Source organism: Chaetodon trifascialis, chromosome 9 (assembly GCF_039877785.1).
Source record: "Chaetodon trifascialis isolate fChaTrf1 chromosome 9, fChaTrf1.hap1, whole genome shotgun sequence".
Taxonomy (NCBI): domain Eukaryota; kingdom Metazoa; phylum Chordata; class Actinopteri; order Chaetodontiformes; family Chaetodontidae; genus Chaetodon; species Chaetodon trifascialis.
Window position 1 is genome coordinate 12,419,348 of NC_092064.1, and position 14,884 is coordinate 12,434,231.

General features: G+C 43.0%; 2 protein-coding genes across 8 annotated transcripts in view; both read left to right on the plus strand.

Annotated features, from left to right (window-relative positions):
- Positions 1-14,884, plus strand: part of vmp1 (vacuole membrane protein 1) — a 198,003-nt gene that overhangs the window by 174,924 nt on the left and 8,195 nt on the right. The window contains exons 1-5 of one of the 6 annotated variants that reach the window (XM_070970776.1): positions 10,189-10,232; positions 10,815-10,922; positions 11,214-11,349; positions 11,629-11,719; positions 12,223-12,333. In XM_070970776.1, the coding sequence (XP_070826877.1) occupies positions 10,844-10,922; positions 11,214-11,349; positions 11,629-11,719; positions 12,223-12,333 (417 nt within the window). In that variant the 5' untranslated portion in view covers positions 10,189-10,232; positions 10,815-10,843. Of the gene's footprint in view, positions 1-10,188; positions 10,348-10,814; positions 10,923-11,213; positions 11,350-11,628; positions 11,720-12,222; positions 12,334-14,884 lie in introns of those variants that run through there. The other 5 variants (XM_070970777.1, XM_070970779.1, XM_070970781.1 and 2 more) reach the window with 5 other exon arrangements.
- Positions 22-9,448, plus strand: npat (nuclear protein, ataxia-telangiectasia locus). Of its 2 annotated transcripts, XM_070970908.1 has the most exons (17): positions 22-216; positions 433-551; positions 664-724; positions 814-886; positions 1,001-1,041; positions 1,964-2,200; positions 2,625-2,700; positions 3,108-3,231; positions 3,370-3,461; positions 3,582-3,663; positions 3,767-3,863; positions 3,977-4,093; positions 4,240-5,607; positions 5,978-6,078; positions 6,620-6,713; positions 6,845-8,175; positions 8,947-9,448. In XM_070970908.1, exons 1-17 carry the CDS (start codon positions 180-182, stop codon positions 9,025-9,027), a joined length of 4,131 nt encoding a protein of 1,376 aa, XP_070827009.1. In that variant the 5' UTR covers positions 22-179; the 3' UTR covers positions 9,028-9,448. The 2 variants fall into 2 exon arrangements, with proteins under 2 accessions (XP_070827009.1, XP_070827010.1); XM_070970909.1 differs by lacking the exons at positions 22-216; positions 433-551; positions 664-724; positions 814-886; positions 1,001-1,041 and having other exon boundaries at positions 2,037-2,115.

The window sequence follows — 14,884 nt, forward strand, 5'->3', positions numbered from 1 at the left end:
ACTTCCGGGTTATGCTTGCTTGAGTTCCCCGCCTTTTGAGTAAGCAGCAGTGTCCTCCGAGTCGTCGCCTTCACAATAATACCGTTGACGGATTTTTAAATTTGTTAGCGGGGACACTTTTCCTGAACATGTAGTGAACTCCAACCCACAACGCACTTTATATTAACCAACAGGCTGCCATGCTGTTACCGTCCGACGTCGCTCGGCTTGTTTTGGGTAAGTCTGGTGTTGTCTGGTGAAGCGAAGCTACGGCTGTGGCGTTAGCCAGCAAAGGTGCTTACAGCCATAAACAGCTCCAGGGCTTACAGTCATTAACCGTTTACCAACCAACGGCCAAAATGGCGTGAGTGAGGGCTAACTAGCTGTCTGCCTTTTAGCTTATATGTATTGCTGTTTCTCTCTAACTGGATATCGGTGAACGTCCTTCCCCAGGATACCTTCAAGAAGAGGGACTATCCTCAACGAGCCAAGCTTTCATTCACGAGAGCCCGAACCTGAAGGAGTACGCCGACCACACCACAGGAGATGGGACCATTCCTGCTTGTTTGTTTGTAAGTGTGTCTTTATGTCTGAAAGACCCTGTCTCGAACTGTTAGGTGACTGTCATGCGCATAAAGGTACAAGTTGCATCTATGATTCATTGTCTTTTTCCCCCGCACGCAGTCTGTCTTTGGTAAAGGCCTAACAACCATCTTAAACGAGTATGTGGCCACTAAAACAAAAGGTGAGCTCATCTGACATCGTGCCATTCATAATTGCTCTTATTCGCGTATCACGCTTGTGTTGTCCATAACTCATCAATATCTTCAACAGAGTCCTGTCATGAGGTGCCTGCCGTGATGACTTCATTGTGGAAAAAGCTGGATTTTACACTCAACCAGATCAAGTAATGAGCTTCAGGTTTCATTGAAACTGCTGCAACTGTTTTTAGATGAGAACAATCCCAAATCTCAGTGGGATCTTCATCACTGATATCGCTCCTTTATTCTTCTGTCTTTAGGTCATTGCAGAACTCTCCCAATACATCAGCATGTCAAAGAAGTAAGTCCAATATTCTGTAACATCTTTGCCAGCAAAAGGTACATTACTAGTACATAAACATGTATTGCAGTGTTTCCCATTACGATGCACAATATTGGATTCTTGCCGATATCCTCATATTTTCTCACTCATTTTGGCCGATCGCCGATATGTACGCATATTTTTTACAGAGCCTCTCCTCTACAGGAATTAACATAATATTATGCTTACTCCTCTCACAATGGCTCGCTTGAAGATGCAGACATAAAATACAATGCTTTTTAAAATGTGCTCCTTCACTGAGCAAAGTAAAGAAAACTACTGCTGACAAGCTTTTTGTCAGAGTGCCTGTTTCTCTTTGCTCTTCACAAATTTGTCGTACTCATCAGGGTGGCAGCAGAAAAATTTGTAGTGTTGAGGGAATGTGATTTGGCTCCTCTTCGCATGACCAGCTCTGAACAATGATTGCAACAGACATACTGACATCACATGTACAAAATTCATGCGTCATCTTATCGTCCTGCCAAATCAGCAGTAATGTCCGATTTGAGCCAGTGCAGCATTTTGAAGCCTTCATTGGCCGATGCCAGTGACGTGCTGCTGTTACTGTGCATTTGTGATTTGATCCAGTGATTGAAGTTTTTGTATTATGAGTTATATCCTTCAAATGTATATGCGGATGTGAAAGTTTCAAATAATTGTAGCTCCTGTTAGGATGATGCATTTATGTGTAGCTGTACATATTGGAAAAATCTGATTGCCTGAAAAATGGCTTCTTTAATCAGAATCTTATTGTGATTGCAGTGTTGAATATTGTGTGTGCAGATGATCAGCACTGTACACTCTTAGTACAGCAGTCAAACCATAATTTAAGTTGCCTGAGTCACATGTTTGCTGAGATTTTAGAAGTAGGCTTTTTATTTACCCGCCTCTGTCATTCCAGCTCGTTCACGCATTGGAGTGGCAAACATGGCTCGACAGCGGGTCTTGGCCGTGGCTTCGGCTGGTGCTGTCGTCTGCTCATCGGTCTCTGAAACGAGCGCCGTCATCAGCCCTGCGCAGATCTCCCACGGCATGTTCGGCCACTCCACCCCTGTGAGCTACACCGCCCCGCACACCCGACCAGCTGCTGGCAGTGACACACACCAGCAGATCCACGATGTCAGACTAAATACGTCCAGTCAGTATCATAACACATGGAGTACTCTGTATATGTTATCTTATTTATAGATTAGACAGTTTAAAAGGCCTTGGTTTTGTTTTCACTTTCAAAAGATGGCTGTTGGTTGTGCTGTTCTGTGCTGACAAACGGTAGCATTGCTGATTTGATGCAGTAGAAATGTTGAAACAAACCGTGCCATGTCAGCTATTTTCTTTGAGCAAAGCTCAGTGTTAATATGCAAAGAGATTCATATCAAACAGCTGGTACGTATTTTTGATGATGGCTTGAATAAGTTTCCCCACTTAAGTCTGCAGCTTTCTGCATCATGTTTAGTCCTCTTGAACGTTTCGTTAGAAATCCTTGTATTTTGACTTGCTTGCAAAATCATCAATCACACAAAATTAGCTCTTGTATAATGTCTGACATCATGTTTCCATTACAGGGGATTCGCCTGCACAGATAATTATCTCAGAACATCGGCTAAATTCAGGCCCAATGTCTCCTGGACGACGGAAATGGTAAAGATGATTATTGTTACGTTATTACAGTTATTGCTAACAACCCATTAATGAGGCAGCACTGAAAACAGACTCTGTGTCCTGCTAACCCACAGTAACTTGAAAATGCTGCTTTTCCCACACAAAGCTAAAGTGCTTTAGTAGAATTTCATAAATAGACATTTTGACATGTAAAAAAAATGTCATGAAATTAGCGATTATTACTGAAAGATTGTTATTTAATACCGTGAGTCGTTAGGTGAATCTTAATGTTTGTTTGTGTTTGATGTCAGAGATGTGTTGATTTACATATTGAGGCTTTGGTTTGGTGTTTTGTATGAGGTTGCACTTTGTCATGTTCATATCGTTTTGTCTCTGCCTCGTGCATGTCGGCTGCCAACACTCTCAATCTTTTTTGCTGCCTTCAGGGACACCCCCAGGAAGAGAGGTGGTGCTGTGAGTGGGTCCAGTGGCCCTGGCAGATGTGCCACAACTGCCAGTAGCCTCAATGCAGAAGCCCAACCTGAGGAGGCAGTCGATGAGAACTTTCCTGTAAGTAGATCTGTATGTTTGGAGTTAGGTTTTCAAGGGTGGAAGGTCTGAAAGGATCTGTTGTCTCCCAGACCTGAGAGTAGTATGTAAAGTCATCATTTTCAGCACAACAGCCTCACTTCATGCTAATCTCCACAGCAACTTGTGATACAAAATGCACGTGACAAGATATTGGGTGACCGGTCATTACAAGAGAAGCTAGCTGAAAACATCAACAAAATCCTCGCCAGGTAAGTGTTGACTTTGAACTCTCCATTGGCTCACTGAGTATCTGTTATGTTGTGATGTGACAACAAGCATGTTATAACACGGCTGTACTATTTTTTTCCTCTGCGTCATCTCTGTAACAGTGACCCAGTGCCCCAAACATCAAAGGCCACTTCAAGTGCAATGGAGGCAGACCAGTCTATAGATGAAATCCTCGGATTACAGGTGCTGAAAAAATGAATATACATTAATAATGTATACTAATATTACACCGGTATATTTGTTTTCCTTGTGTGTCGTAATATTTGACGTATATCCTTCGATGCAGGGAGAAATCCACATGAGTGATGATGCAATCCACGATATTTTGGAGCAAACGGAGTCTGACCCAGCTTTTCAGGCCCTCTATGACCTCTTCGATTACAGTAACTATGACCCGCTTTGCTGTTATTTGGATTGTTGTGCAGAACTCTGAATCACAGTTATTCCTCAATTGACAGCCATTTCATAACACACTTTTTCTAATGTGTGTTTGAAGACAAAACCAGATTCATTGATGGAGAACCAGGGGATGGAGATATTGGCAGTAATCCAGAAGAGGGTGACACTGCTGGACCTTCACCTGCAGTCAGACCCCTTCAGAGTGATGATCCAGGTATTCTTACAATGTGATAGTGGGCTCTGATGGGAAGAAAAGACAGGTGTCATCTTTGATTATCTTCTGAAGAGACATACTGGTAGTTTTAATGGATACAAAGGTATTTACAGATTAACCATGAGATCTTCTATTTTATTTGTCAGGTGCTACACACAGAGATGCCACTGCTTCGGATGCAACACCAGTGACAGTGAAGACAAGAACTGGACAAGAGCGTAAAACCAGAAAATCTACCACCACCACCACCACCTTGTTAAAGAAGAAAGTTCTTGGCCCCAGTGGCAAAGCATCCAGAATCGAAAACAGTTCAGCCAGATTGTTAGTGAGTCATGGGGAGCACCGAGGTGCCTCGTCTGCTGCAGTGGACTCAAACAGAAAAGACAAGGCCTCACTCTTCAATAACAATGTTTTTGTAACACCAATGGATATTACTGAACCGTTGAATACACCGCCCCTTCCTTTAAACAGTATGGCCGCTCTGGAGTCTGCTTTAAAGTACAGCACCTCCACCACAACAACCATCGGCGATTCAGCCACAGTTCCCTCATCAGGAGCCTCTGCTGCATTTGCTGGGCCAGACGTGATACCAGCCTCTAATGTGGACAAAAAACAGGAGAATAAACAAACACAAGGATCTAAAGAACAACTTGCTATAGCCCCCTTAGCTCTCAGTCAACCTACTTTTTTGTCTCCTGTACAAGTTGAACTGAACAATACTCCAACACTGACTGCAGATCTACCTCTTATGTCAATTTCAAGCAGTGTAGGAAGCACTCAACCAGTGTTTACTCTGTCAGTAACACCCGAATCTGCCTCTTCCACGACTGCTTCCACTGCGACACCATTCACAACAACATCTGGCTCACCCACATCTGCCTCTACCTCTGTGACACTTAAAGCAACAACTGTCTCATCGACACCAACCTCACCCATATCATCCTCCTCTTGTGCCCCAGTTGGTGCAACACCTGATCCTCCATCCACTAACCACACCGCCCCAAGCAAGGCCACTGCTGACTCCAATATAGTTTCTTTGAAGATTATTATCAGTGATAACCAGGAGGAGGAATCCTCCAGTGACCCGGCCCCTCAGGCAGTTTCTAGCATTTCCAGAGACAAGATCCCCACCATATATCTTTCCTCTCCAGCTAAGTCCCCTGGAGGCCCTGGCACACCAAAGGCTAATTTGGATGAGGCAGCACAGGCAGTGAGTGGCTTGCAAAGCTCTGAGGTACATGCTAGTCCTCTCGGCTGTAAGGCCGGGGCTGTAGTAGCGTCCCCATTAGCAGGGACATCACAGCTCCAGCAAAACTACATCATTCAACTACCCCTGGACACCACCACCCCTGCTGTCCAAGGAGCCACTGCCAGCTATTTCCTTGTGACTGAACCTCCAACTACAGATACTCAAACTAGACAGGTGCTACTGTCCACTGGTGTCTCTAAGGGACAGCCTTTGCCTAACCAGTATGGGGTCACCACACCAACTCACGCTCAAGGCTACTCCACAGGTAAGAGAAAAATGCCCAGTTACAGAACAAGGGGGATGCATTTAACTTGAGTAAACACAGCAGAAATTATTTGTACTGCAATTTTTTGAATGTAGCAACACATTCGTCATACCTCAAGTTAGGTCAGCTTATTTTCTACTTCCAAACCAAGATTTGTTTTCTTGTTCCAGTGCAAAAAGTGTCCACAGGTTTATAACAATAAAGCACAGTCCACTCCACATCGCATTACCTATTGTGTCTTCTCTCTGGTGCTGGGGAGATTACATGTTTTGGTCTTTGTTGTTCATTGCCTTCTGTCTTTTAAGCCCGTTACCGTCATCTTTATTAATGTTCGTATTATTAAAAAAAAATCTGTGTTCTTTATGTGCAGGGTCAGCACTCATCTTACCATCACCTCTTAAGCCTATGATGCTTCCTGTTTCTGTTGTGGGGCAGAATACTGTGGGGAAGGTCCAGATGGTGTCCAATCAGGTAACCTAACTTTATCTGCAGTTGTTGGTCAAAGGGTATTATTTCCTTTTTAACAATTTTCACTAATGTAAGATTCCTGATCATTCTGGTGAGTCTCTACCTCCAATGAAAGTGTTGGTGCATTACAAAGTGTCTTGAGATCTAATGGGATCCATTATTCAGCACAAGATGGCCAAAGGAGAACCCTGCCATTCTGGACAACTCTGTGAGCTTTCCTCGAACACCACATTAAGAGCAAATTGTCACCTCGCTTAACAAGTCGAAAGTAATGACAGTATTTATGAAATTTGGTTTCCAAAACAGTAAATCCAAATGTTGTCATCTGACCCTCATGTGCCACTCTCAGGACAGGCGTTACATTATTTATAGTACTGCTATTGTTAGTAGCAAAGTTGTGAGAATATTTTTTAATCCACTCAAGACTTTTGAATTCGGTCGTATGTGGTGTAATGAGCATTGCTGCCTTAAGGGGCCCCCAGTGGCTGGAGACTTTTGGCCATGCCCAGCACAACAAAACTAATCAACACTGTTTTCTTTTCAGCTTGTTGCCCTACCAAACACAGTACCAGTACCACAGTCAGAAACGGTCAAGCCCAAATCTCCCACAATGGCAATCAAATGGTCTACAACTGCTGGTAAGTTACAGGTTGAACTGGAGCGGTGCTCCCAGATAGCTGGAGGTACATAATGAATAATATCCTTATATTTTGTGTTACCAAAGGATGTTACTGCTGTACTATTCTGACCAGATTTCTCTGAATTCCAGGCGCTGAGCAACAGCTTACCAGCAAGTCAGTTCAACCTCAGTCGACTGAAAACACAGGCCAGCAGGATTCAGCAAAGGGTCCTCGACATAGGAGAATATTATGTTTTGACGCTTCTTCAGAAGTTGAACCACAAACTGTTAAAACAACAGGAACCACCTCACCGCCAGCTACAAATACAGTGACATCACAAACTGTCCAGCAGACTGAGAAAGATAATACACAGCTGGTTACTCGAACAAAGCCTGCCATCTTGGGTGGAAACAAGCCCAAGAGGAGGGTACAGACTGTCAGATGCTCAGCAGATCCCAAGACTGATGGAGGCTTTGTGAGGGAGGCAGAGAAGCCCAAGCCTCCACAACAACACCAGAAAGACCCTGTGAAAAGGAACTCTCGCAAACAAGATCATAGCATCCAGAACCAAGAGCTTGCCAGGGCAAGCGCCAGCAGGGTTGATACCTCAAAACCTGAGACTTCGAAAAACTCAGAATCAGGCAAGAGATCCAAATCTACGGACAGGAAGCACAGTCATAATAAGGATGGTGATGGAGCAAAAGCTAAGGACTCTCATAGTTCCAGCTCATTGTCGTCTGATTCTGCACTGAAATCAGGAACTAGAAAGGAGAAAGAGGAGACCAGCAGGAAAGAACTCGCAGAAAAAACTCCTGCCAAGTCATCTGAGGGGCGAGCAGAAAAGAGGACGCCCTCTCAGGAGATGCCGAGTGTGACGGCGAACAAGGAGAATGAAATTAAAGGTAGCATGCAAGAACAGCAGTTAACCCCTTCATCCTCGGCATCAAGAGACTTCAGCCCTCCAGCTATCACCCAGCCTACATCTAATCCTCAGTCCCAGACTACAAAAACCCCCTCAAAGACCATCTCTCTGGTCAAACAGGCAGCTGTGATGCTGCATGACATCCATGGCGTCAACTCTCCCTCCACCCCAGTCAAGAGACCCGGAGCAGACGCTGGTCTTTCCCGGATCTCTGGGTCTGGATGTAACCAAGAGGAGCCCCCTGAATGTCCCAGAACTCCTTCCAGACAGAAGAAGGGTAAAGACGGAGAGGCGACTCCCAAGCATCTAATGCCTCCCAACACCCCGGATATCCCCACCTGCAGTCCAGCCAGTGAGACTGGCAGTGAAAACAGCATAAACATGGCTGCTCACACACTCATGATTCTTTCCCGCGCTGCTATTGCCAGGACAGGCACTCCACTCAAGGACAGTTTGCGTCAGGAGGGAGTGGGAGAAAAGTTGCCCACAAGCTCAAAGAATTCCAAGAAACGCAAACCGTCATCTCCCACAAGCAGCCCGCCTCCAAAGAAAGACCGGGTGAGTAAAACACAAGGATTTGCCATTTAGTTAGGCGTGTGTTAAAAATCTATTAAGTTGTTAAAACTGTCACTGTTTTCTGTAAGAAATTGTGCCTTCAGCAATAGTCAGTCAGCACACCTGGCAGCATTTAGATGTACGGCAGCAATGAATGATTATTTTTTATTCTTTTTCAATTAGCCAGAAGCTGAAAATGCCTGATCTAATTTCAAAAATCCCAAGATGCTGTTTTCAATATTTTGTCTAAAACCCAAAGATACTGAATTTATCAGCAACTATGACAAAAGAAACCAGCAAATCTTTGTATTTGAATATCCAGAACAAGGGGAACCTTTTGATTGAAAAGTGACTGCACGCTTAACCAATTATCAGAATAGTTGCAGGCTAATTTTGCATCAAACAACATAATGAGCTCTACTTGGATGTCTTGCCAGTGTAGCTGTAATTAGAAACAGACAGTGCTTTCAACTCCCACAGCTTTACAAGACTACCAACATGCTCTGGCTCCCTCAAGCGTTCTAATGATTGGCTACAAGCATTTTACTCTTTACTCTGCCCATAAAACCACACCAGAAGTTGGGTTTTTTCAGCAGAACTGCATTGTGGTGTCAATACTTCTCATTTAGATGATAATGAGGTGTTTATGCAGAGGTTGCGCATTTGACAAATGAAGTTGATTAATTCATCACTGCCAGTAAATGAAGGAGAGTTTTTATATTTTTATGTATATATTTTTTACAATTCATTCTGTCTTCTGGTTCAAATCTTCAGGAAAAGAAGAAACTTGTTGATTGCTTTCCCCATGACTTGGATGTGGATAAGTTCTTGTCTTCACTTCACTATGATGAGTGAAACCGGACACACCAACAGGAAAGGACTACCACATCGCTACCTGCTTAGGTTACTATCCAGGAATAGAACAAGCCATCTGCTAAACCAGTGCCTAAGGTTCCTATTAGTAACTTTGCCTGAGACCTTATAAGCTGCAATGTCTTCTTCAGCCAATGAGGGACCTTGATTTGATTGTCTCGTTTCCAGTGTGGGTGACCTGCAAAAAATCCTGTTAGATGCCACAGCAGTAGGGCAACCATGGCACTTTGTTTCACTTCTGATTTAGGTTGTTGTGTACAAATAGGTTTTAGAATATGTACAAGCTCTCATTGATTGTAGTCCGGTTAATTGAATTGTTTGTTTGTTTTTGTTTTTTCACTCTGCTGTTCAGCCGTGCATATTCAGGTTTAATTCAGTGTTGAAATAAAACAAGGAAACAGTCTTGTGTGTTTTTGCTCATTGTACACAAATTGAATCAGTTCCAATACACATCTTAAGATAGAGGCTTCATTTAACATCATGTGTGAGTGTAGGGGATGCAGGAGCCCAATATGAGGAATGGGACAACACTTAGGGTTTGAGGAATTTCTGTGGCCGGTTAAGTGCAAGGCTTGCATTTATGTAGCTCTATAGATTGTGTGGGTTTGTTGCTCACTGTGATTATAACGATGGCCACTGTACAGTCTGCAACATTGCAGATTTTGTGAGACAAAGTTCTACAAGGCCTCAACAAGTGAGGCAGCAATCAAACATGCCTTTTCACAACTACATGATTTAGGCTGAAAATAAACCTATTACCCCTGTAACTATTTCCAATCTAACAGTGTGTTCAGTGATGGAATTTCCACCAAAAGGCAAACGTGCTCCAACTCTGTGGTAAAATTATATCTTGCAATCCCAAGGTTAGAGTGTTGCAATTGTCACATTTTGTTTGCAAATCTGGCAACCTCCTATTGGACCACAAAACACAACTTACGGAAATACGTCGTCAAGTACATTTCACAATAAAAGTATATAATTTAGCAATAGAGTCATATCACTTGAATTTGGAGGTAAGGAAATGTATTTTTGCCGTGCCCCGTTTCCGCATTCATACAATTAATTATTTCACCGTATCAGGTAAACGACAAACTTGGTTGAAGGAAATAATTAATGGCTGAACTACGGCACAGTTTTTACTTTGACACGTCAAACGTTTGTTTCCGGGTGAGGAGGACAGGAAAGAGGTACGACTGTCAATTAATTTAAAACATCGTTCTGTTTCCCCTCTATTTAAGGTATATTTTCTCAGTACTATAACAGCACAACGACAAGGAACATTTTTTACGCATCTCCCCACAAGTAAGGCGACTCGTTATTGATTTTAAAACCCTTGCTTTGATGTAGAGACTCCCAACGTCCCTAGCTTCTCCGTTAGCATGTTGGCTAACCGGTTTGCATGTGGAGGATGATGAAGTGCACGTATTTGGCATCATATCTTATTACAGATTGACCTCCAGAACGACGCTTATTTCAGTAAACTGTTATGCGTTGTTGTCACGAGACGGTTGGTAATATTGTCGCCTCATTGCTTTGCTCGATATTTTCTCTTTATAATCATGTATTTTGAGCGTCAGCTGGCGTGTTGACGAAATGTTCGCATTGACAGTCTGACAGACAAACATGAAACAGCCGCTGATAAGGATTTCATGACTGATCTGAGTCCCGCGGCGTTCGTCATATTCCCGTGGTCACAAGGAAGTCAAACATTAGCGGAGAGGACACTGCGAAGCCAGAGACACCAACTTGCCATTTTCTTATCGTCCCAGACTCCCTGACCTGCTGAATCGAGATTGACATGGCAGCCAATGGAGCGAGCTGTGAACAGCCACAGAAACGTGCGGGAGCTAAAGACAAACAGAATGGAAAGTCTGCAGGTTAGTTCTGCTCAGCTTCAACTTTCTGAATGTACAGCAGAGAAGTTAACGCTCATCTTGAAGTGTGCCTGTTAAGTATAGGCTGTGTTACATCTGATGACACATCGTGATAACCACCACCACATGGTTTGAACAAGTCATAAAAGGTCACTTTCAGTTTTCAAGGGCCTTCAACAGAGCAGGACCACACATGTGCGATGTATTTAACATGGCCTGATCAACAGGATGCAATAATTGATATAGATATAAATGTTCCAGTATGGGAGAGTGATTGTAATTCTGTGTGTTCAGCAGACTCCTCAGTAAGAGAGAGGCGACAGAGAGATAAGGAGGATCGTCTGTCTCTGGTGGTGTGGAGGAGGCCTGTCACCACACTGCATTACTTCCTCCTGGAGACCCTGATCAAGCTAAAGGAGTGGACCTTTAAGTAAGAAGTTAAACCGGTTTTTCTGTTGCGCGGCTTCTGACAGGATGTTTGCGCTTGTGACTTTTGTCCTATATGTTTTTATCTGTAGTGCTCACCACTTCTAGGCCTCTGACTTAACAATTAAAGTGTTTCTCTGTTCCTGTTTTAATGCTTATCATAGGCACACTTTTACACTATACATGTATCAAAGACATTTATGGGGGAAAAGGATAAAAATACATATCCCCTTTTTTCGGTTTGTGTGTTGCTGACATTTTGTTTTCTTGCCTTCCTCTTCAGGCTTTGGCAGCGACGAGGTGCAGTGTTCTTACTTTTGGTGTTATGTTCTCTGTTCTCCATCGCCTACTCCACCGAGGGAACACACCAACAAGTGAGGCTTAACTGATTTATTTCTTTTTTCACTGATGTTAATAATCAACGCCATTGCTCCATCACCAGCCTGTTTAAAGGTTAATGATAAGTCACTCTGAAAACCTTTCTGGTGGAAAGCTCATGTTGGGAGATAATGACATCTGCACTGTTGTCAAGCAACCCTTGATCACACAGTTGGCTGGAAGTTTTGTTTACAAATTCCTCTGTGCGGTGGCATGTTACAGTTTAGTTAAAGCGTCACCAGGCTTCAGTGTAACATTCACATCTTCCTTGAGTACCAACACTTGCAATTTTGAACAAACAGTCAACTCACTACAGGAAATTTAGGTTGCAAGATGACATTATAGGCATAATATGCCTATAAGAGACTATATATTATATAGTCTCTTAAATCTTTCCCTCTAACAACAGCTGATATTAATTGAAAAATCTTTTAATCATGCCATGACTGCATCTGTGTTCTCTGAATTCTAATCTCTTTTTTTACTTTCTTTACTCAAGTATGTTGCGTACCTGGAGAAAAAGTTCCTGTGGTGTGCCTACTGGGTAGGCCTTGGGATCCTGTCCTCAGTGGGCCTCGGGACTGGCCTGCACACCTTCCTCCTCTATCTGGTAAGAGAGTTTTTATGGGTGTAAACACCAGTTCTTGAACTGGTTTCATTCAGAATACAGAGACACTCAAACACAGTATAAGGAGGATTATTTCTAGTTTGCCAGAAGATCTAAAAAATGCACACTAAATAGTGGAACTGTGCAAAACAGACATGATAAATTGTGTACATGTAAATGTCCACTTAAACCAGTCAGATCTAACCGCTCACATGTTTTTGTCATGATGGTACCCATTACTACATTTACATATTTCTGGGAAAAACCTTGTCAGATGGCCCACATGTGACCCATTTCTCAACAGTCAAAAGGCTGCAAATGATAATGACTGTAGAGAGAAACTGGTAACCATGATTATCTGGGTGGCTGTGCTCAGCGTGGGTCAGGATGTCCTGTGTGTATCTACATACGCAGGCGGTTTTTCCAGATGTAAAGATGTAGATCTGTTTCCGAATATACCTGCTTAAATGACAGAAAACTCCTACTTTTGAACATTTCTCCACGTGTGTCTGTCCCTGTAGCTGCCACAGGATGGCGTCATGGTCTCCCTGTTTCTTCAAACTTGTTCCATTTTGTCACCCGTCTATCTAAGGCTAACCCAGTTAAGTGTAGTTTTTCAGGCAGTGTCAGAATGACTGGATGACTGAGTCACCAAAATGTGTGTCATTTGTCGTGGTTGTGGTTTAAAAAAAAAAAAAAAAAAAAAAAAAAAAAAAGGAACACAGCAAAATGAAAGGGAGGAAGAAACTCTGCACCATAGTCCGCTTTGGGCTGATGATGTGGCTTCTGTTCTGTCGAGCTCGTGCACATGTGGGCCAGCTGAGTCAGCTATTTCCATTATAATGAAATAATGGGAAAAGTTTTAACTGTTACCTTCCTGTTTTTCAGAGCTGATGCACACTCCTTCCACCAGTGCTTCACAGCTCACTGAGTGTTTGCTTGAGTCGTCTCGCTGTCTTTGCTTTTGATAACAACTTCTCATTTTACCCTCATCTGATAACATCTTGCGTTACTCACCCTGACACTGCACACAGTGATTAAAATTCTCATCAGGAAACACTGTGTCTAGACAATAAATGGAAATCAGTCTTCCCAAAATTTAACTGGCTGCCATCTCCATTCTGAGCTCGTCAGTTTTCTTTTTCTGCCTCATATTTCAGCAGATCATTCTTTTGTTTGCGTACTTGAGTAAACCCTTTTTCTTACCATCATGCTCATTTGTGCCATTGGAGGAGTGCAGCTAGAATGTAATGTTACTTTACATTATTAATTAACAAAAAATCTGATTATTTTCAACAACCCTGAACAAGTTATGGCTGTGGAGCAGTGCTTTTGGAGAGGAGGAGGACTTCTCATCCCAGCTCCTCTCTGTCACACCTCCCGCCATCTGCCCAAAGCTAGTGATCCAGGCATCCTCTATCTTACTCCCCTCTAGTTTATATGCCAGCATCCTGTTGTTGGAGCCTCTGCTTTCCATTAGCTTCCAATCAAGGTACACTCATACCCTTTTAAACCCCCTCCCTATCCCATGTCATACAGGCATGTTTGTTATTCAGAAGAGCCTTCAGGTTGCTGTTAATCCAGGGTGTGTTAAGGAAACCGCATGCCTCTCTGATGAGAGTGCTTTTGTTCAGAAAGAGAAGTTGTCCAAAAAAGTCTGGCAATGTACCCTTTATGTGACTCCCACTTCATACCCCAGTCAGCTGCACACGAAGCATCCCGAAGCTCCTGTTAACATTTCAGATTTTTGCAACAGTTCCTACGGCTGCTACCTACTCAGTGTTGATGTTAGCCATCGACAGGAAACTCCCAGAGTTGACTTTGAAGGAAAAAGCACATGTCATAGTTACACTGTGAATTTATCTCAAGACTGAAGCATTAATAAGTCACCCCATAGAGAGGATGAGATCACTGTGCTCGTGGGAAAGGGGATTCACACATCAGAATGATCTAATGGTTCATCATGATGTTGTTGGAGGTCATTGCTGTGTGTCTAAGAGCTGGATTCTAGTCGTAACATTATGGTTGAAATGAGAGAAAATGCATGCTCATGTGTTGTTGCTTTTACTGATCAATGTGTCTGTTTAATCAGGCCAATTGATTTAAAGCTTCTGTCAGTTTCCCCCTGGAATGATGAGACCTAAAGACCTAAAGATGTCAGTCCTAATTTTAGTAACTGCATGCTACAATCGGGCTGAACGTCAACCAACACAAGGTATTTTGAAAACTGACGATTGTAACATTGTTGGTGACACACAGGAACCGCACTAGGGAACTTTCCTCTGCACAGGTCAAAATATCAAGAAATACGCTGAGGTCATCCATGCTGCTCATGGGAGAAGCCATTTAAACGACCTCATGGCCCTTCCTGTTGCATCATTTTCCCAATATTAAGACCCATTACTAGTGGGCTGTAGGAGGCTTTGCAGGTACCGGGGTCTTTTTCTTAGATAAACGTGTACTCGATGAAATCTACTTGCTTAATAGTTACTTGACAAAGAATTGGTTTATCTGCTCTGTATGCAAAGAGGTGTGCTTTGCTGACTGCAGTGAA

Bases quoted from the DNA above. Each gene is read 5' to 3' on its own strand.
- npat (XM_070970908.1), top strand. From the start codon at position 180: ATGCTGTTACCGTCCGACGTCGCTCGGCTTGTTTTGG. The intron at 887-1,000 runs GTAATGAGCTTC...TTCTGTCTTTAG, and splicing joins TTTACACTCAACCAGATCAA to GTCATTGCAGAACTCTCCCA. The intron at 1,042-1,963 runs GTAAGTCCAATA...CTGTCATTCCAG, and splicing joins TACATCAGCATGTCAAAGAA to CTCGTTCACGCATTGGAGTG.